Source organism: Barbatula barbatula, assembly GCF_947034865.1.
Source record: "Barbatula barbatula genome assembly, chromosome: 19".
Classification (NCBI taxonomy): Eukaryota; Metazoa; Chordata; class Actinopteri; order Cypriniformes; family Nemacheilidae; genus Barbatula; species Barbatula barbatula.
Genome location: NC_136782.1, coordinates 18,013,313 through 18,034,762, shown reverse-complemented (window position 1 = coordinate 18,034,762; position 21,450 = coordinate 18,013,313). Strand labels below are relative to the sequence as shown.

The following is a 21,450-nucleotide window of genomic DNA, read 5'->3' as shown; positions in this document are numbered from 1 at the left end:
TCAACTTTGACAACACTGTAGTTAATCATTTTAAAAGTACAGTGTTTTTTCCCGTTTCCTGAAAAACTGTGAATTTGGACATACACGGATTTGGAAGGACAGCTATGATATGCAAAAACTTCAAGGTAAAATTCCAGTGTAAAAGAGGTTAAACATTGTCTTTACTCACCTTTGTTTATTTATTAAACCATTGTTGTGTTTACCACCTTCAGTTTTATGACCTTTTACAATCTTCCTCTTGATCCTCATCCAATGTTATCTATTCAAATGAATTCCAGGCTAGTGTCAGATATCACTTTAGAAATAATAACAAAAACTTGAGTGTGCTCGTATTCAAAAATATATTTCCTCATTCGAAACGCATGAGAACAACTGCAGAAAAACAACTGTAAAATACTTTACAACAATCGGCAAATATCCAAACACTAAAAATAATCGAATACATTTTCAACAAACACTGACAAGTGTCTCTCTACAGAATGTACGAGGTCTCAGTCCCATGTAACAGCGGTCTTCTCATGTCAGTGTCAGCCTAGTTCTTCACGGGCTTTGCCTTGTTTGCGTGGCATCTTCTTACTGCTGCTGTCCTCCAACTCTTTGTTCTTATAATAATGAGGAGCCACTTCAAGGAGCCAGCCGCTCTCAATCTCTATCACCTGAAATAGAAAACAAGATTAAACAAAACATTTTTGTACATTTTCTAAGAAAGCTTTATTTAATGCAAAACTAGCCTCCGTGGTGCTATGGTTCCAAAAGTGTGTTCTGTATGGTTACAGTGCCATTTCTAGGATGTTCAAGAACAAGGTTGCTTACACACCCTACTAGAAAAAAAAAGATCCCACCCCAAGTCCGGTTTTTAAGTAAAAGATGTAGATAAATAGAGACCTGTCTCATGAACTCTTTGGTGGTGAAGACCAGCTCGTGGTAGATGAGCCAGCGAGGCTGCTCCTCAAACAGGGAGCTGTTGGGATGGACGTAAACCGTCTGCTGGTGCTTGACTGTTTTGTAACCCCCTTTACTCAACCGTGCCGTGTGATAAAAATATCCTGCCGTCACTGCCTGCAGGGAACAGATCACAGGTTTAACTAAACTAAGTTTAGCACTAATGAGTTGATCTAAATCCTAATCGGCATATGAAGGCATCAAATGCAATCCCAGAATGCACTGCGACAAGCTCAGTGTAAAAACCAAAATGATAGATGAAGCAAGAATGTTCTGCCTATAGAAGTTACTTTTGAGGTTCTATTTCAGCTGTGCTCAACACATGCATTTATTCCTTATATTCTGAACTGCACATTTAAAGGGATTACTTCATCATTTACTTTTGGGTGAACTCCCCACTACTTGTAGCTGACATTCTAACTCACACCTAGTCACCTAACCTACATTTCTAAACGCAAACCCTTTAAGAAACATATGCTGAATGATAGCAAGTGTGTAAGCATTTAGGAATTCTGTTGGTCTGTTCGTCCTCCTTTAAAATTAGCAGATTAACACTGTCTGCACATTCTCACAGAACAGGAACTACCAGTGTGAAAAACACAGGGCAAGACAAAAAAAGGTCAGAAACAAGCTGAACAATTAGAGTGCAAAACGTAAGCGAACAACAAACTGTCACAAAAAATGCACTGTGGATAATGCGGTCTGACCTTGCGAATGGGCATTATGTCACCGTTGGCACTGCACATTTCCACCTCAATCCTTTCCATCAATCCCTCCAGCTGTTCCCGGACGTCTCGAGCTCTTTTCATCGAGCGGAACTGGATGAAGTTCTCGAAGCACCACTGAGTCGAATAAGCACTTTCTACCCACTGAAAGAGAGACGTGAAGAGAGATTATTCATTGATCAAAGGCCATTATAATCAAATTTGGTTGAAAGCTGCATTTCTGCAATTTGGGTAAAATAAAAACCCAGAAGAAACTATTGTATTTTACACAACAACATTGTTGACTCTGATTGGTTGACACATTCCAATGTATTGACAAACTTTCTAAAAATGCAAAACTAATGAATAGGTCCACTTTTCTTGACATCATCAGAATATTTTTCCCACATACTTCACCTTGGGTGTGCATTCATTTGAAATAATTCAATGTTTTTAAAGAACTACATGTACGTATCACATCTTTAGGAAGAACATCATGTTTTAACAGAAACAAAGCTATAATTGTAAAACAACTCCACAATTAATCTCAACAGCATCTGAACACAAACGCATTCACAGGCCTGCAGAACGTGCAGTTTCATTTCTCCCTTAAGGAAGTGTGTAAACTTGATCTCTGGGCTCTTGATTTAACTGCCCCTTCAAGCAATGTTTGAACATATGAAGAGTTTGTTTCCAAAATGAGATAACTAATGTGATAGTTTGCTGTATGTTTTGAGTTATTATGGCTTACATCAAAACAAAGCAACTGCAGTTTGATCGATATTTATTAGAATGCACAAATAAAAAACATGATTTTTAAAATGGAGTTCTCATTTTTGAACCAAACTCTTCCCATACATACATATACACACATACGCACCTGCGTGTATACATTGAGCAGCACCATGTGATCCCCTCCCGGTACCACAAAGTTCATCCGGGCGTTGTCGGCATGAACCACTTTGTCTTTTGGGCGGTAGAAGATGGAGTTGTTAACTGACACCATGGCCGCTATAGTCAGAACTTCCTCAGAGCACTTATAACTGAAAGGAAAACACATTCACAAAAATTGTCTTTATCACCACCATGAAGTGAAAAACAATGATAAGAACATAAAAATGACTTTGTCATTGAGACTCACTGTTCTGAGGCCAGAATCATTTTACTCAGCATGGGGTCCACAGGAAGTTCAGCCATTCTTCGGCCAAGCTACACCCCAAAAAGACAAAATCAAAACTTGACTTATTTCAGCAAGTGGTGTTTAGAAAAAAGTCATTTATTAATACCTCATTAATGTGTTCACAACCCGTATTTATGGTGAACACAATTCCATACATACAAAGGCTAATGAGGGTTTGGTACACCAACTATATACTAGTACAGAGCATAATTATAGGTCTTTCACATCGCTCCAATTTCCTTAAAGCGGTACTTCCGTACTTTAGTGAGCTCTCCAAGGTGGTTGAGGGCCCCCAAAGCGTAGAGCTGCTCTAGAGCCAAGACCAGCGTTTCATGAGGAGGAGGATCCATGAAGTCAAAGTGAATCAGGTCATTTATACCTGTGGCAAACATCACGAAATACATGTCAGATCTGAATCTCATTATATGGCTAGAACTGCCTCGGGCCTTATTGTGTATGCGTTGACTTTACATTCTCCAAGTGGTGCCACACCCAAAAATAAACAGTAATGTTTTGTTTTAATGAAAAGACATTACATGTGAAAAAAACTTGTGATGCATGCCAATAAAGTTTGCAAATGTGGCAACCATACTTTGGCAAACATATTGACTCTATCTTTCTCACCCAGGCTCTTGAGCAACAGCACCACATTGCCTAGGTTTGTTCTCTGGATCTCTGGGACTGTGGTCTCCTCCATCTCGTGTTTAAAGGCCCACGCCGTGTACAGACGAAAACACTTCCCTGCAGCCACTCTTCCTGCACGGCCCGCTCTCTGATTGGCCGAGGCCTGTGCGATATAAAAACATATCACTCTGATTCAAAGTTCAAAATCATTTATCAACACATCAAAAGCTTCAACTTTAACCTGAATACCAGATCAGCAGGAAATGACGCAAACTTCCTATAACAGATATAAATGGAATGACAAAGTACACTTGATTCTGTTGTCTCTATATCTACCAGTCAAACACACATACTCTTAACTCTTTATTATTACGTTCTTAACGGTGACATCATTAGTCATCATTAGTATAAAAGAACACAAATGAACGTACAAGCATTACGAAGTGTCCTACAATGTTATCCAAAGGAAAGTCATTTATTCAAAGGAGCCTCCCTCTGACAAATTTTAAGTTCTGCAGGGCATTCACTCAAATACGTTTAGGAGTTGCACCTGGGGATGCTTTTCAACAGAGCTAAAGGAGTATGTATGTATGCTTGTAGTCTAACACAGGGATTCTCAAAGTGTGGTGCGCGCACCCCCAGGGGTACGCGAGCTGCCACCAGGGGGTGCGCGAGAGGAAAAATGTAATGGCGATCTGTTTTTTTAAGTGGGATTTTTCCATACAATAAAAAAACATGAACAGTAAACATTTCCTTTGTAATCGCTTTTATTTTAAATAAAAAACTATAATTTATTATTTTTTGATAGAAACGTAGAAGAAGACCGCAGCTGTCTTCTTCTACGTTTCTACACTGCTCTTATTGTCGCACTTGAAAAGTTTCAGATTGATCATCGTTTTTATTTAGCCTAGGCATATTTTATCTATTTCGGAGCCTATTCTCTTTAATGTTGTGGATCGTTTGTAACTTCATTGCAATGTAATTCAAGGTACCGTCATTCTAATTTCCATAACAGTTGTGTTATGATGATGATGATGCTAGCTCCACGGTCATTTAATAGGCCTGGCCTATTGCTGCAATGTTTCTTTTACGCGGCTGAAAATAACCGTGCTTTCTGTTACTGAGCCTGTGTCTGTCACTCGTCCTCTTAAAAGTGGAAGCTTGTGCGTAGCTTTGTTGTATTATATTGAAATTTTGTTGATGTTATTGTCATGCGTGTTTTGTTTTTTTGCGCATGATTAAACATGAGTCTTTATATGGCGATAAAACAAATCTTTGTTGCGTTTTTTTTTTAAGTGGGGATTGGGGGTGCGCCAACCCTGTTGGGACATAGAAGGGGGTGCGCAGGAAAAAAAGTTTGGGAACCGCTGGTCTAACAGATCAGATAAAAACCTAACATTTATTTTGAGAAGAAATTTATAGGCACGCACAATTTACACTTATTTGATTTTATAGTTGGACACAAATGTGAAAGAAACATTTGCCCCTTACCCTTGAACAGGGGGTGACAATGAGGGATTCCATCCCTGTCCGAGCATTGTAACTCTTCTGTTTGCAGAAGCCTGGATCAATCACATAGATAATTCCATCGATGGTAAGAGAAGTTTCAGCGATATTTGTAGCCACAACCACCTGCAGACCGAAAACACTTGTTATTATCACCCAGTCAATTTACACTGGCTTTACAAGGCTTAAAGCTAGTCCCAGACTAAAATAAATGTCTTAACTGAATATAAGAAATATCTTAATATATAAATGCCATTTTTTGTCTCAACATGCGCTCCAGTAATGTAATCTTCCAATGCATTTTTATAAAAAAAGACATATATTAATTCAACTAAGCCATAGTCCTGGCTGAAGCTTAGCCGTGTCTGTGAAACCGGGCCTTAAGGTATTGTCAAGGTGATTAGGAAAATGTTTTATCTGTGTTTGTGTACAACGCATTCCAAAAACATCCAACAGACATGTTGTCCCTGTTGGCAAGCAGGAGTAATAGCGCCCTTACTTTGCGTGCCCCAGGCGGGGTGGGATTGAAGATCTTGGCCTGCATGTCAGAGGGCAGGTTGGCATAGATGGGCAGAATAAGGAGCTCAGATATCTTCGACCCCAACCTCCTACATCTCTCCTGTAACAGCTCACAGCATGCCTCAATCTCTTCCTACAACACAAGAACACAGTACACATCAATATAAATATCAAGTCTACACCAACAATAAGGTACTAGGTCACCCATTTGTCATTTCAAACCTGTATGACTTTCCTCCGCAGAACACGGATACATATTTTGAACAATGTGGGTACCCGAACAGTGCTTGCACCCATTCACTTCTATTGGATGGACAAAACCAATTCAAGCGAATGGGGTCAAGTAAATAACACTCTTCAAAATTTCTTCTTTTGTGTTCCGCAGAAGAAAGAAAGTCATGCAGGTTTCAAATAACTAGAGGGTAAGTAAATGATTAACAGGGGCTGCAATCATATGAACCGCTGCATTTCATGTGAAGGTTATGCTCCCTGTTGTTACATCCAATTGTTGTAGAAAGAAAAGTGACATCTAGTGGATAGTTGTAGCAATAACATTCACGTTAATGAATGTTTGATGCCTGCAGAAATATGAATGAAAATTTTTTTTTTAAATGCGGTTGATTCAATATCGATTTCGTCCCCACCCTTAAAAATATCCCTTTAATAATCCATTACTTTTCAGAATAAACTGTCCTAATCTTACTACACACAAATGACAAAATATGTCCGTATCAACAAGCAAATCTGAAAATGATATCACTTATTATTGAAACGTTTTTTTTTTTTTGAAGAGGTTAAATCAAAATTCTGGTTTGGTACCAAAGTACCAGTATTTTTGACATTCCTATTATTAATATAAATATTTTGGGGAAACTAATACTCATTTAAATTATGTTTAAGAGAGTGTAAACAAATATGCATCTAAACGAACACGAATGATCTGTTGCTTTTAACCTTAGAAATAACAAATCCAATTTATGACATAAACACATCTAAAACGTGAACTTACATTTACGCATTTGGCAGACGCTTTTATCCAAAGCGACTTACATTGCATTATCCTATACATTTATACATAGGTATCTGCAATCCCCTTGGATCGTACCCACAACCTTGCGTTGTTAACACAATGCTCTTTCCACTGAGCTACAGGAAAACTTAAAACAGAGAGTCAGGAACAGACCTGCCCTGTGAGGAAGACCAGCACATCTCCAGCTGGCTGGGTGACATGGATCTGCAGGACCGACACGACACAAGCTTCCAGGTAATCTGCCTCTGGAGCCTGAAACCAAAGATGACATTTCAATGTATGTTGTGTTTGAGACACAAAACTGGTCTAAATACAACAGGGAAATAACAAGCTACCAGTCTACCACAAGTAAAACATTTATAATATTGCAAGCATGAGAATCAACAGAACATTCCCCCGTCCCTGTGTAAATTTGAAAGTCTTTTCACAATGATTGTGGCAAGTGGCAAAATACAATGTGCTAGTCTCTAAAAACTTATCAAGTGATGGTAAAATGTAAATGTAATCACAATTCATTACCTTTGTGTAGTAGATGTCAACAGGGAACCTGCGTCCTGGAATCCTAAATACAGGCGCATCATCAAAGAAGCGGGAGAAACGCTCTGTGTCCAGGGTTGCGCTGGCCACCAGGACCTTTAGGTCGGGACGGAAGCGGGCGATATCTTTGATCAAGCCGAAGAGAATGTCTGTGTGTAACGTTCGCTCATGAGCTTCATCGATCATGATCACGCTGAAAGAGACAATAATGGAGGCAGCCAATCAGAGGCGATAAAGCAGACAGGTTAACATTTCAAATACTGTGGTTCAGTGGATACCTAGGCATGTTAATGAATAGATTTCTGATGTTTATTCACTTTGCATACAGCCAGTCTAAAGATACAAAACTAATCTACAGGAAGGTTTTCTTGTAATACCTGTAACTGGCGAGATCAGGCTCTGTAAGAAACTCTCGGAGCAACATGCCGTCCGTCATGTATTTCAGGATGGTGCGTTCTGACGTACAGTCCTCAAAACGGATGCTGTAGCCCACCTAGATCCAGAAGACATGACAAAATAGCAGATGATGTTCAAGAACCGGCATCACACAAAACTGAATGTGAATTGCACAGTTAAAAGCAGACGGATTCTCACCTCATTTCCCAGTTTGACACCCATTTCCTGTGCCACTCTGGCTGCTACGGACATGGCCGCCACTCGTCGAGGCTGAGTGCAGCCGATCTTCATTCCTCCTTCAGTGAAACCCTGAAAAAAAAATCAAGAAATGAAATGTTACGGTGGACTACTGATGCTTAATTATAAAATGTGAGACACAACACCCAACAAAAGGCAAACTTATAGATAAATGTATAGTAGAAAACACTGAATCTAGAGTTTGCTAATAAGTACATACATCTTCCAGAAGATACTGAGGTATCTGGGTGGTCTTGCCGGATCCGGTCTCACCCTCTATCACCAAGATCTGGTGCTCCTTGATGGCAGTTAGAAGGTCTTCTCTGTATGGAAAGATGGGCAGGCTGCGCCTTACCTCCTGGATGGACTGTTTTTGTTCCTCAGCCTGTGATAACTCAGGTTCACTTTCCTGCAGTTCAGAAACGCATAGGAAGAAATCTGTTTGGATTACAGACAAAGGGGACATAAGAAATAAACATCATTCTACAGTGATGTCAACCTTCTCCAATAGCGTTCCCTTCATGGTCATGGCCGTGGTGACAAAGTTGATCATCTCTTCTTCCTCTAGAATAAGTTCGTACTTCTCCTTCTCCTCCTTTATTCGGCGTTCCCTCTCTTCTCTGTTCCCGAACTGCAGGGTGGCAGTGGCAACTCTTGCCTCCTCCCACCGGCCCTGCTCCCCGCCTCCCTCCCTAGGCATCTCCTCAAACTCCAGGTCCATTTCTCTTTGAGGAATGGACTGAAAGCAGCAAAGAGAAAAATAAGAAGAAAAAGAGATCATGTACAATTAACTGAATTACCAAAACAAATAACAAATTGTATCGTTTTGCATGTATTTATTTTTACACAAAATCAAAAATATGGAACATTACTCAAAACCACGGTTTCAATTTGGTCCCAAGACTTTGGTAACCCACCATCACTGATATTTGTATACCAGAACTGCAGATTTGAGAAACTCTATAACCCACCAGGAACTCATCGATCAGACTCACCTTGTTTCTATTCTCCTCAGGCATGTAGTATCTGTTTTTTCTCTCCTCTCTTTCTTTGGCCCCTGCTTTCTTGTATTCTTTTGCCAGGTCTCGAACCTTCCTTTTATATTCCAAATCTTTCCTTTCCCGGTCAGTTAGGTTGTCTGTGGCGAAGAGATATTCCTCATCTGCAATTTCAGCCTGCAGGTCTTCCAGCTTCTCCTGCTCTCTTTTGGACAGATACTGCCGACGCGACTGTTTCCTTAATTCAGGGAGCTGAAAAAAGGATTTTAATAAAAATCACAGACTATGCAGGTGTCTAATACAGAAGCTCATTTGTAATTTTCTTTAAACATTAAAAGAATGATTCTCACCATCTTCTTTTGATCCTCTTCAGCCATCTTTAGCTTCTTTTGTGCTTCCTCATATGCCTGATATAACAATAAAGCACAAATCACATTTTCCCGATCAAACAGAGTCCTTAGAAAAGAACAGGAAACAAGATTGTTCTGTTAAAAGAAGCTTAGACACTTCACCTTTTTGTCATTTCTCTCAAGTATGTGTCTGGTCTTGTCTTTGTCCTTCTGCTTGACACGCTCAGCAAAGGCGTCCCTCTCCTCCAGGTCTTGGAGTCTCTCTCTCTCCTCCTTTTCCCATTCTTCTTCTTCCTCCTCCTCATCTTTAGCAGCTTTCTTTGGCTCATCCACAGCTTTAGAGCTGAACGTGTTCAAGAGAAAACAAGAGAACCCATTGAGAACGAAAGCACTATTATAAAGTTTAGATCTGTTCTTGTGCACCAGGCTGCCTAAAAAATGTATACAACCTCCCAAGTGAGATGAAAAACTATATTACTTTGTAAATACACATTTTATCCATAACATAACTTTAAATAAAAGTTACACAAAATACATATTTCAAATATTAAACATAACTTTTTGATGTAACTCACCTCTTCCTTCCATCCTCCTCTTCGGACGATGGACTGTCCTCTTGTTTCTGTCTGAGATGTTTCCTCTTTTTTCCTTTGTCTCTGTCTTTGCTTTTCGTCTCTTTTCCTCTTTCTCTGACAGTCTCTTCATCACTCTCACTGTCCTCCAGAAGAGTGTAAGTCCTGTTCTTTCTCTCAATTTCCATCACATGTCGTTCCACTGCTCGGGCGGGTTTCTCTACCACATGTTTTTTGGGCGCCTGAATCGGAAGTATTACAGCACAATTTACATATATTAACTGGTCAAAGTAGGTCACAGAATAGTCCTTTAAACATAAAGTACTGTCTTATGAATCCATAATGATACCTTGTTGTATAACTCATGTGCAAACGCTGTGATTCTTTGATCAATGTCAATGGTTCCAGTTTGCTGAAGACGAGTCACAAAGTCTTGAGGCCCAGAGGACTTCTTCACTAGACCGATCATGTACTGGGCCACATATCGGTCACTCAAACCCAGGATATCATGAAGCTGATCACTAACCCACTGTTCAAGACTGGCCATTGTGACTGTATAGATAAACACAGAGAGGCATCTTTATCATAATACAGACTTGTCATAATACAGAAATCAGCATGCATTAGAAACATTTATCAAAGTCTTAAGTCACAAAAGTGAACAACATTCACTATATAACAGTGTACACTAATCTCTGGGAACATCAAAACACAGCAAGACTTTCAAAACGTGATATCAAACGCTTGAAAAAACTAACCAGCGAATCTTACTTTAAATTAAAACTTTAGCTACGATTAAAAGGTCATTAAAGATCATTAAACATCCCGAACTCGTGCACAGGGGTAACAATGATTTTATTAACGTTTACTTACGTTTGTGTTGTCTGCACGCGCTTTGACCTATGAGAACATTTACTTTACATCCGGGGTCACGACGTTCTCAAACGCGACCCGTCAAAATAAAAGCCCCGATACGTTTACGAAAGTAAGAGAGCCACTATCTTCTTTTTTAACTCCTTTCAACGTTTTTAACAGAGAAATATAAACAATCACCACACGCAATGACAATATCTATTCAAAACATTGATTAAATATTATAAATTGAATTTTCAACGTCTCTAGAACAATCCTATTAAATATTTTGTATATAAAAAATACCAATGAGTGTAGAAAACAAGAACACAAAATAGCTTATATTTTATTTTTAACAAGCAAAAACAAACACATTTTTTACAAAGTAAATGTATATTATAATGCTCATGGGACGACTTTATTAGGCAGAATTTTTTTTTCTTTAAGTAAATAGGCTATATCATTCTATATTTTTGTAATAGAGCTAGAAAAGGCTAGAAGTCTTTGTAATTAAAAGGCACCTCTGCAGGCTAACTCGATTCTACAAGAGGTCAATAGCAAAAGTGTTACAGACATTGTTACTTTTCATCGTTATAATTGTGAAATTGTTGTGTTTTGCTTGTTTATCTTCCGATAAAACCACACCAAGTGTTTATCAATAGCCTTGAAAGAGGAAGCGGTCTATATAACGCTAACCATCACCCAAACTGTGACACTTCACCTCAACTGTGACAAGCTACAGGTACGGAACAACCAATATCTATTAAAACCGCATTTGACTCACAGCAGCGTTTAATACACATTTGTCAAACCGGTTGCCATTAGACTGGCCTACGAAAATACTGAATATATAAAGTTATAAAACTAATTTTATTGAATTTATATTTTAAGAACTGTGAGTGTTGGTGTGATTCTATGGCGGCTTTGATCATTGGTTGCTGCAAACACTGTGCTTTTATGTGGACTGTGTTAATGCTGTCCTCCGTCGTGGGATACAGACCAGTTATTATTGTTCACGGGATTTTAGATGGACCAAAACAGTTCGAGATTTTAGCGAAATATATAAATGAGGTAAGATCATCTTGACTTCTTAATACTATAGGACGCATTAAAGTGCCAGAACCGTTTATCACATTCGTAAACATGTCCCATTGTTTTAACATGATATTGGTTTTTTTTAGACCCACAAGAATCTCAGTTTTAAACAACCGAATAATATAATACTATTTTAGAAATGACTTGCTTGACACTTCTCTTTTCCATCTCAAGTGAAACTCACAAACTTCTCTTTTCAAGTCTCATCCAGGTACCAATGTGACCACATTTGCCTTGTATGACTACATTTCCAGTTTAAAACCACTGTGGCAACAGGTGGAAGGTTTCAGACAGGCCATCGCTTCCATCATGCAGAGTGCAGATGGTGTCCATCTCATCTGCTTTTCACAAGGTCATTCAACTTTAGCCATCCCTATAAGAGATAACACTATCCTACATTTTTGAAAAAGTAGCGTTTTCTAGAGAAGCACAGAGACGAAACTACATTTTGACCAAAAATGACAATAACTAAAAATAAATACATTTTAAACGTATAATATACTCAACTTATTATTGAATATATCTAAAACTGTCACAATAATATAAGAGACAAAATAACTAATTTCAACTTTATAAATAATGTTTCCCTTTATTGTATTTTTAACCATCATCTCTTCATTATAATCTATTTACTCTGAGTCTTTAACACATGCACAGGTGGTCTGATATGTCGTGGAGTTCTTGCAACTCTTCCCACACACAATGTTCACTCTCTGATTTTCCTGGCTTCGCCACTAGCTGGCCAGTATGGAGGTTTGTAATATACTTCCTACATTACAATCCGCGATATCTCTAAATAAAGCAGATGTGGTGTGTAATTTACGTTGTCCATTTTTATACAGATTCGTATTATCTGAGGTATTTTTTCCCCAAGTTTATCAAGACAAGGCTGTTCCATATTTGTTATACAGCATGGGGACAAAAGATATCTGTCTGCAACTACTGGAATGGTCAGGAGATTTGTCACTTTTGTGGAAAAACCTTGTCCCTTTTAAATCCTTTTTATCCGTGCATTTTTTTATTTTATCATTGTTTTATTTGATTTTTACATATCATATCTGCTTGACTCTGTTTTCTCTCTCTCTGTAGACCCACACCAAAGAGAGAGATATCTACAGAGCAGCAACTATCTTGCCCCACTGAATGGTGAAATACAGCATGTCAACTCAACAGGTAAAAAAGGGAAGAAAAAATATTTGTATTGCCCAAAAAAAAATATTTGTATTGCTAACTTACAGAAGGTTTCTTAGCATGTTTTTTATTATAACAAGGGCAAATATGAATCTGTTTAGTGTGTATATACTGCTCAGATTACAGCATCTTTTTTTGTTCATGTATTTTCGGTTCTGTGGCCTCAAGTCCTGTTGTGTGTTTCTCTTCTGCAGCGTGGCGAGACAGCTTCCTACGAATACATACGCTGGTCCTGATTGGTGGAAACAATGATGGCGTTATTACGCCATGGCAATCGAGGTTTCTGCAGATATTTTATCACATCATCCACATCTAAAATTGCTGTTTCGAAACAACAACAAAACATAACATGCCATAACTAAGTACATGTTTGCAAATGATCAAACTGCACTCCCAAAGAACGTTGTGGAAAGGGTTAATCTGTGTGGAAATGCACCAGACTGAAACTAATGTGAGAAATATTTAGAGTGACATCTGAACTCCACTACAAAGGTCTCACGGGATTAGGTGGTGTTTTTTTAGTTTGGCGTCTCTGAAATTCTGATTCTGAATAAAACATGTTCAAGGCAATGTGCCTTACAGTAACTTTCTATCTCTCAATTCGCCCTACAGTATTTTTGGATTTTATAACAGCAATGACACTGTGGTTGAGATGGAAAATCAGGACGTAAGTGGACACAAGAACATCTTGTTTTTAAGATTTAAGATTGCTGGTCACTTTTAGTCAACATTAGTCCAGATAGTTAGCTGTATTGCTTGATGTAATCATTTGTCCTCTCTTTATCCAGTATTACCAAAAAGATGCTTTCGGCCTGAAAACACTGGATTCAAGAGGAGCCGTGGTGAAGTGTGTCGTTCCCGGTGTGTGGCATACATCCTGGCATTCAAACCTCATGGTCTACCAGACCTGCATTAACAAGTGGCTCACATAATCCAAAGAAAACTGTTTTCTTGAACACGTGATCGTGTATGTTTAGCTTGTCTGTATTACACACTCCGGTTTTAATGAAAATCATTACTTGTATGGATTGTAGTTGTTGTTTGATTTGCAACTAGAATATAATTTGTTATGAACCATTTATGCTATAACGGATTTTCTTAGAGCTGCGTTTGTGCTACTGTAGTTTTAATAATAAATGAATAAAACATCCAGGGTGAAAGCTGTGTGTTAATATGTTAAATAGCAATGTCTAACGTAGTCATGACTTCGCGGCCCCTACTTAAAACTTAAATATACAGTCTCTAATCTGAAAAGTGTGACAACAAGCCCCAGTATCCTCTGTAATGCAACTCGATATACCGAATTTATTCATAACGGTGCGACAGTGCATGTGGGCGGCTGCTGTGCATGCGCGTAATCGCGCAAACAGCTGGAGCGCGCCGCGCAGCCGCGTGCTCAACAGGTATTTATAATGACGTCAGCAAGGTAAACCGGCTGCGCGCGGTGGCCACTGCTCCGGTACGGACGCGCTAGACGTGCTCGGGTTTACTTAAACTCTTCCGGAATCTCGGTAAGTAACTTTATCTGTAAGTTTGCGGTCGCAATCGTCTTTTTCGTGCCTCGAAACTTATCACGTCGATTGTCGTGTGTTTGACAGTTGTTTGGTCTGTCGAGGCGTCTGTCATATCGCGTTTATGTCCTCTGCGGGGTCATTCTGTCATTCCTGGAATCATAAGTCTAGATTCGTTTCGATATGTGCGTGTTATATCCACACCGGCTTATCGCAATCGAGTTCAAGAGCGTAGGACACCGAAAGCCGAACCGAGAGTTGCTGAGATTACTCACCGCATGGGAACTTATCTGCCTACGCGTTGCGTTACCCATATTTATGTATATTTGTTTTAAACTGATGCTTATTGGCTGTAAATGATCACGTGATTTTGTGTTCTTGTGTTTTATAGTGTACAAAATACGTGGTTTACGTGTAGGCTTCATATAAAGCCTGAAGTGAAACTAACAAAATGTGAAGCAATACAAAATAAACTTGAATTAAATAAATCATGCGAGATTGGACCAATATTGAATCAGATTTTTTTATTGTGCGTGCGTGCCTGCGTGCGCGTGTGTGTGTGTGTGTGTGTGTGTGTGTGTGTGTGTGTGTGTGTGTGTGTGTGTGCGCGTGTGTGTGTGTGTGTGTTTTAAGGCTGCAGGTCGACGTGTCCAGTCTGTGGTTTAGCTGTGTAAACAGTGACTCTGTCGAGGGTAAATCGAGCTGTCATCCAGTGGATCCACCCCAGGCAAAGGACAACAGTACTGCCATTAAAAACAATTACTGATAGATTTACACAGCTGTGTGGAATAAAAATGCTTTCACTGCAAAGTCGATATTGTCATTAACAGCCTAAAATGACGTATTGCTTTAGAAAATGTTCTTTATAATGTATGTGTTTGCTTTTTACAATCTCTTAATTGTAAAATCTAAAAACTGTTTTTGTATTATTGTAGAGCATCTACTGTATGCATAATGACTTCCAGAAGTACAAGCGAAGCGTGCCGGATCTGTGGAGGTGACCTGCAGGGGAACCAGCGGCGATGGTTGTACACGGCTCAAAACCGGAAGGGGACGCAACCTCACACCCCAACAGATTTTTCCAGGAAGGGAAGCTTGCCCAGATCCATGCAGAGCAGCCCATGGGGTATGAACAAAAATACGTTTAAGTTATTAAATATTTATAGTTTAATAGTTTTGTTTATTCATTTTTTTATAAGCTATTAATAACAGAATATATGTTTTATAAACAGGATGAAACAAAAGGTTATTAAAAAGACTTAATCGCCCATAGCCTTTCCATGATGCACTAAATATCCAAGGCTATGGACAAGAGAGTATGCGAGTGGACGCGTTAAAGCTGTTCAATTATGTCCGTCGCCTTTAACTGATTTAATTTCTCTTCTTAACATTTTTAGGCAGCACTTTATCTCTCAGCTCCTCTCGGTCGCTCTCCAAGTCTCACTCTGCGCTCACCCCCACAAAAGGAATAGACCTGCTCTGTGTCCTGACACACATAATAGAGCAGCCTGCACCACGTAGGGACGGACAGGGGGAGTTTATATGTGGCAAGTGCGTGTCTGTTCTTGAGCAGGTTTTTAAGTTCGACACTGTCATCTCACGAGTCAAGGTTCTGTCGAGTGAAAGACTCCAGAAACTCACTCAGGAAAGGGACAAGATCAGACGATGGGTCCGAAGCTTGTACTACCAACGACACTCACCTAATTCCAGGGGGAAAGGAAGCTCCAGTGAGGAGGAAGGGGAACCGGGAAGACGACACAGAAATGATTCTGCCGGAGAAGGATACAGAGAGATGCTACGGGAAAATATGTCTCTCTCGGAGTACGAGTGGTGGTCCGAGAAAGCAGAGTCATGTCCACATTACAGGAGAACAGGGAAACGGTGCCATAAAGACAAAACATGCGAATGCTGCGACTCCCTGCGAGTGTCCGACTCAGATTATGAGTCTGTTTGTGGCATTCCCAGACACCTTCCCGAGCAAGCCTTTGCCTCATTGGGCCTCTCTCGGGATAAGTCTCGCAGCATGCCTCTTAATTGGTCTAAAGTGCCGTCTGTCAGCTCAAGCTCCGCCTCATTGTCCGGATCCTGTCACTCTTTGCAATCTCGATCCCGCACGGCCTCCGTCCAGTCACTGGACTCTTTGGATGGCAACGATCCATTTGATTGGCCGGAGAAGCAGGCGGTCATCTTGGATTCATTTTTAAAAGAGTTGAAGGGAATTGAGGGAAAGCCGGTCAGCTCACCAGCTGGCAGTCGTATTCCTGTGCTGGACAGAGGGGAGGTGCATAATGGCAAGGACGAAGTGGGAGTAAAAGTGGGGTTAGTGAGAGAACTGAATTTCGGAGAGCAAGATAACGGGACGGATGATGAGCTTGAAGAGGAGAGCGAAGATGTGCTGACCGAACTAAGAGATGAGTTTCTACCTTTGCAGAGAGAGGTGAGGCTAATATTTGCCTAATATTAGAGAATCTGTTTTACATTTTTTTACATCCTATATACTTTTATTCCTTTGCTTTATGCAGGTGTCTACAGGTAGGGTTCACCTCGCTGTGAAGCAGTTGCGTGAGCAGCTGGATCAAGCTCAGTCTCGCATCAGAACTCTGGAGGCGCAGCTCAGGAACGCAGACAAACCAGTAACCAGCGCTCCTGTCAATCAGCCAAAGACTCCTCCAAAGGTGCTGTTTGACATTGGGTTGATAACAATATAGAAATCTATGGATAAAATTGGGTGTGAAAGCTGAACATGTGGTCTGCGTATTGTTTTTAGAATTAACATGTATAACACGCCATTTGTTAATCCTTTTGTTGACTTCTCAAATGATTGGTTATTCAAAGCATATTACTAAGGGTGTGTGGATTTTTTTATGCTCTGGGTTCATGCACACGCTCACACGCCTCGTCCAGGAATCTTCCCGGACTGGAGGAGTTTGCCTTGGGCTTTGGTTGTACCTGTTTTTATTATCACCAATCTTTCAACAGCTACATTTGAATGTCTTTTGATCTTGCTTTAATATATTTGGAACCAAAAGCAAAAGCAAATTTTTTGCAAAAAGCTTCATATTTACTTGCGTTAGAACAGCATTTTCTTGGACTTTCAGAGCTCAATATCTACCTCTCTCAGATCATAAAAAAATGATTGAAGCTGATTTCTGACATCAGATGCCAAATCAATTCATATTTGTTAAGATTGGACAAGATGAGGGAAAGACACAAGTTTACAGGGGTAAACTTAAATCGATTGTTAGCAAACAACATTGGCCCCATTGACTTACATTGTATGGACACACAACCACTGAAGCGTTTCTCAAAATATCTTCTTTTGTGTTTGACAGAAGAGTCTTATCGCTGCTGTCCTTCTGAAACCTTTTATCTCCATTTTCTGTGTTTTAAATTTTTTGCCACAAATCATTATTATTTGTCACCCTTTATGTTTGTCACTGGGTTTTGCAAAAATCTAAAAAGTGCTTGTCGACTTTGACAACACAGTTTTTAATCATTCAAAAAGTACAGTGTTTTGTCCATTTTGTGAAAAACAGCGAATTCGGAGAAACAAGGTTTCAGAAGTACAGCGACGATATATAGGTTTTGAATGACATCGGAGTAAATAAATTATTTTTATGTTTGGGTCAAAATTGTTAAAGTTTCCTTTACAATTTGTTATAGTTTAGAGTGAAACTGACTCCATGATGTGAGCTGGTAGCAGTAAAATAGCTCAAGAGGAATGCTTTCGAGTCACAATGATATGAACTGTCCCTCAGGCATGAATAGGACTCATTTCACTGCATGTGGGAATGATACCCATTAGTGAGAATAATAATCTGATATGCGTCTCTTTTTGCTGCACACAGGCCTGTCTAAAGAATGACCTGATAGACAATCTCAGCCAATCGCTGCACAGCAGAGAGAACGTAATCCAGGTTAGTACTGCATTTATAAACTGGTGTTCAGTGATGGCTAATTCATCATGGGTGCTATTTTAAAATCTAAAATCATTTTAGGAATTTTAAGAGTAAATCCATAAATTCCGGCAGATTCAGGAAATACACAGATAGCATGCATGTCATGGATGTGCCGCTGATAAAATGTTGGATCTTTCCCTCAGGAATGTGTGACTTTGATCCAGAGGCTGTGTGGTGAGCAGGGGGTGGAGTCAAAGGAGTCAGACAGTCTTATTAAAAAACTGACCAATGCCGTGAATGATAAACGCGGTCAGCGTGAGGTGAGGGTCAGATTAAACGACACACATCGGCTAATCTCATGCGTGAAGACTTCTCATCTCCTTCTTTTGTTTTTAAATTAAGCCATTTATAATCACAGACTAAGCCTAACTAGTCATACAAATCTTACGTGATCAATTTTTTCAACAATTAAAAAAAACCAAACGAGCTCTGACTAACATTAGCAGTCTGTGTAAATTTTGGTTCTGGCTGACTGAGTATGATGAATAACTTGAGTGAACACATTATGTAGTGGCCTTAAAAAGTATTTAAACACTTAAAACATAAAAACGTATGCATGTTGTTAAATTACATAACAGTATTTGTGTTTGGTAGTCCACAAACGGACAACACTATTTTGTATGGCATTGTTTTGTCGTAATGTGCATAATGCAAATGATTGGGTATTTGTTTATCCTGTACTATGGTAATTAGTTTATTCTGGAGGCTCAGCTGTCAGATGCGAGGGAGAGAGAGAAAGTGCTGGAAAAACAACTTCAAGCTCTTAAAGACGCCGGCAGAGAGAGAGACCGAGACCTGGTCACACTCAACACAGTACTCCAGTGTAACCAGGATGTTATTAATGTGAGTCAAACAAACAGCGCCCTTGTGCAACACTACACAAACACACAGTTTACTTAAACACATGTTTGGTGACTGCTGGTGTTGTAAACATGTGTTAGGATATTTGTTGCACATATCCTGTTATTTGTAGTTCTGTGTTTTTTAATAAGTGACCTAAAGGTATAGAAAAATGTCACTTTGTGTGAAAAGAAATTACATAATGATGACATATCAGTACATTTTTATTGAAGTCACATTTTGTCTCTTCATAGCACCTGGGTGTGGAGCTGTCCGAGCGAGATCGAGCTCAGCAGGAAATGATGAAGGAGTGGGAGGTGTGGAAAGAGAGAGATTCAGCCCTGACTGCACTGGTGAAAGATAATGAAGCGTTTATTTCCCAACTCAAGGGGGCGCTGGAGAGTTCACGCAGGGATGTGCAGGTAGACGTGGCATTATCCTTTTCACTGCAAAGGGAACTTGGTTAATGTGTGATTTCAAGAAGTCCCTAATTAACTATCATTTATCGTCAGGCGCTTTCTGAATCTCTGATTGGCCGGGGATTGGAAGGTAGCGGGGCTGAGGCTGGATTAGTAAATCAGCTCCAAGAAAAGGAATCTCTGCTGGAAGCCAGCTTCAGAGATAGAGAAGAGCTTGGCGCCACCTTGAGGCGGGAGATCTCAAGTCTCACAACAGCTTTGAAGGACTCTGAAGTGATCATAAAGGTAACTTCTGACTGCACTGCACTTAGAGTCCCATCCGAGACCCCGGGCCACTGTAAGATTTGATTTGTAAATGGTTTGTTAGATGTTTTTCTCATTGTCCACCTTTCTTTCAGGAACAAAGAGAAGGTCACAAACAAGCCATCACTGAACTATCAGAGAAACTCAAAAACACACTCATGGAACTGAGAGAGAAAACCAAAGAGAAGAAGGAGGCTGAACTAGGGCAGAAGAAGGAAAATAAGGAGCGAGACTTTGAAGAGGGAAAACTAATAGAGAATCTCCAGAAGCGGGATAAACTCATTGAGGTAGGTACCGTACTGTAGTCTTCATCTACTGCAGGATTTTGAGAGGTTTGGTAATGTTCATGCGACAGAGATTTTGAAATATTTAATTTAAAATGACAAATGACTTTCAATGAAATGTAATCATTATATTTTTAAATACAGCCCTCTATCTCTAATGTAGCAGCTTATCTGTTGTCAGTGTTTTATTTTACATAACACATGTCACTTGTCCCCAAAGCAAGTTCTCCTGGAGTTAGAGGAGCGTGATGGTGTGCTAACAGAGCTTCAACAAAACATATCAGGCAGGATTCCACCCAAGACAGGACTCAAACAGACGCTGTGAGTGTGCTTGTCACTACATATGAGAGACACGGACGTAATAATGATCCTGTGAATACACTGAATTTGTCGATTGACTCTCGATCGTTGATTTGTGTCATTTATTGGTGTACAGATGTAAATAATTATACTGTCTGTTCGCTGCATTAAAGTTAAGGAATGTCTCAATCTACTGCCCACAATCCTTTTTGAGAAGAAATCGTTGCGCTTGATGCTCATGTGAAGGATATTGAGACAGACCAACACTGCACTTCAAGAGGTTTTATGTTGGTCTGTATATTGTAGTAAATGTCATTCCAATATATTTTCCATAACATTCCCGACTGCCTTAAATCAATTGATGTCAAAATTTAAATTGTGTTTAAATGTTTTATTGATTATGGTGGCTGAACATATTGAATGCTGCTTTTTCGCTTACTGTTTGATTCGTCTGATGTTTTCATTTTCCGTGTTATCTTTTTTTTGTTCCGTATTTATGAATGAATGATGCCGATTTTGTCCTGGAGACACAGACATGGTCCCGGATGTGCACTTTTTTTCCACGGATGGGTCTTTCTCATAAATATGCCTTTACTGACTGTATGTAGATTTGTCATGTTTGTGTTGTTTTAATAATGCTGTTATTTTATTTGGGTATGCTGGAATGTTTGCCCCACAACCTTCAGTGTACCTCATTTCCATTCAAAATGATACCTCAAGTTTGTGCCGGTCGTGGTTCTCAGTTGTTTGAGGTTTTCTTTTATTTGCAAATGTTAAAAGGTTCTTTCTTGAGAACTCAAGGGTATAATTGACAATAAAAACCTCCTATTTAAACAAGTGACTGTTGTGTGATCATTATTAAAGTTTGCTAGAATTCAAATCTACATAAACAGAGGCTTACTGTTTACAAAGCAACTTACAGGTGTATTTTATCAACAAGTGTGTGTTTTCTGGGAATTGAACCCACAATGATCCGAGAGTTGAGCTTCACCGGAACACAACTGTTTCTATTAAATTGTCCACACTCCTTAATGTAACATGCAGGTCTTTAATTTCGCTCTCTTAATGAAATATTTATGTTTTTATAATATAAACACTTTA

At 39.5% G+C, this 21,450-nt stretch overlaps 3 protein-coding genes across 7 annotated transcripts; 2 read left to right on the top strand and 1 right to left on the bottom strand.

Annotated features, from left to right (window-relative positions):
- Positions 1–322: 322 nt before the first annotated feature.
- dhx16 (DEAH (Asp-Glu-Ala-His) box polypeptide 16) lies at positions 323–10,570 on the bottom strand. 3 transcript variants are annotated; one of them, XM_079481852.1, is made up of 21 exons: positions 10,469–10,570; positions 9,945–10,147; positions 9,599–9,837; positions 9,186–9,366; positions 9,024–9,080; positions 8,671–8,925; positions 8,175–8,414; positions 7,896–8,084; positions 7,637–7,747; positions 7,420–7,535; positions 7,025–7,235; positions 6,659–6,757; positions 5,456–5,608; positions 4,942–5,082; positions 3,451–3,613; positions 3,087–3,205; positions 2,788–2,855; positions 2,527–2,689; positions 1,650–1,811; positions 886–1,059; positions 323–656 (listed from the first exon to the last, which is right to left on the bottom strand). In XM_079481852.1, exons 2-21 carry the CDS (start codon positions 10,140–10,142, stop codon positions 528–530), a joined length of 3,168 nt encoding a protein of 1,055 aa, XP_079337978.1. In that variant the 5' UTR covers positions 10,143–10,147; positions 10,469–10,570; the 3' UTR covers positions 323–527. The 3 variants fall into 3 exon arrangements, with proteins under 3 accessions (XP_079337978.1, XP_079337979.1, XP_079337980.1); XM_079481853.1 differs by having other exon boundaries at positions 10,367–10,472; XM_079481854.1 differs by lacking the exon at positions 10,469–10,570 and adding an exon at positions 10,354–10,468.
- A 383-nt stretch (positions 10,571–10,953) lies between these two features.
- On the top strand, positions 10,954–14,244 carry ppt2a.2 (palmitoyl-protein thioesterase 2a, tandem duplicate 2). Its single transcript, XM_079481674.1, has 9 exons — positions 10,954–11,189; positions 11,339–11,518; positions 11,744–11,894; positions 12,200–12,295; positions 12,385–12,492; positions 12,632–12,715; positions 12,928–13,012; positions 13,346–13,400; positions 13,522–14,244. The coding sequence occupies exons 2-9, from the start codon at positions 11,363–11,365 to the stop codon at positions 13,663–13,665; spliced, it is 879 nt and encodes a 292-aa protein (XP_079337800.1). The 5' UTR covers positions 10,954–11,189; positions 11,339–11,362; the 3' UTR covers positions 13,666–14,244.
- On the top strand, positions 14,126–21,180 carry LOC306908624 (uncharacterized protein). 3 transcript variants are annotated; one of them, XM_079481672.1, is made up of 13 exons: positions 14,126–14,244; positions 14,878–14,984; positions 15,180–15,370; positions 15,642–16,681; positions 16,767–16,919; positions 18,093–18,161; positions 18,347–18,463; positions 18,897–19,046; positions 19,298–19,465; positions 19,556–19,747; positions 19,861–20,052; positions 20,270–20,370; positions 20,523–21,180. In XM_079481672.1, the coding sequence occupies exons 3-13, from the start codon at positions 15,199–15,201 to the stop codon at positions 20,524–20,526; spliced, it is 2,358 nt and encodes a 785-aa protein (XP_079337798.1). In that variant the 5' UTR covers positions 14,126–14,244; positions 14,878–14,984; positions 15,180–15,198; the 3' UTR covers positions 20,527–21,180. The 3 variants fall into 3 exon arrangements, with proteins under 3 accessions (XP_079337798.1, XP_079337797.1, XP_079337799.1); XM_079481671.1 differs by lacking the exon at positions 20,523–21,180 and having other exon boundaries at positions 20,270–20,507; XM_079481673.1 differs by lacking the exon at positions 14,878–14,984 and having other exon boundaries at positions 14,168–14,244.
- Positions 21,181–21,450: the final 270 nt, after the last annotated feature.

Bases quoted from the DNA above. Each gene is read 5' to 3' on its own strand.
- ppt2a.2 (XM_079481674.1), top strand. From the start codon at position 11,363: ATGGCGGCTTTGATCATTGGTTGCTGCAAACACTGTGCTTTTATGTGG. The intron at 12,296-12,384 runs GTTTGTAATATA...ATTTTTATACAG, and splicing joins ACTAGCTGGCCAGTATGGAG to ATTCGTATTATCTGAGGTAT. The intron at 12,716-12,927 runs GTAAAAAAGGGA...TCTCTTCTGCAG, and splicing joins ACAGCATGTCAACTCAACAG to CGTGGCGAGACAGCTTCCTA.
- dhx16 (XM_079481852.1), bottom strand. From the start codon at position 10,142: ATGGCCAGTCTTGAACAGTGGGTTAGTGATCAGCTTCATGATATCCTG. The intron at 5,083-5,455 runs GTAAGGGCGCTA...TTCGGTCTGCAG, and splicing joins CCCCGCCTGGGGCACGCAAA to GTGGTTGTGGCTACAAATAT. The intron at 3,614-4,941 runs GTAAGGGGCAAA...TATATCGCACAG, and splicing joins TTGTCACCCCCTGTTCAAGG to GCCTCGGCCAATCAGAGAGC.
- LOC306908624 (XM_079481672.1), top strand. From the start codon at position 15,199: ATGACTTCCAGAAGTACAAGCGAAGCGTGCCGGATCTGTGGAGGTGAC. The intron at 18,464-18,896 runs GTGAGGGTCAGA...TATGGTAATTAG, and splicing joins ATAAACGCGGTCAGCGTGAG to TTTATTCTGGAGGCTCAGCT. The intron at 19,748-19,860 runs GTAACTTCTGAC...CCTTTCTTTCAG, and splicing joins ACTCTGAAGTGATCATAAAG to GAACAAAGAGAAGGTCACAA.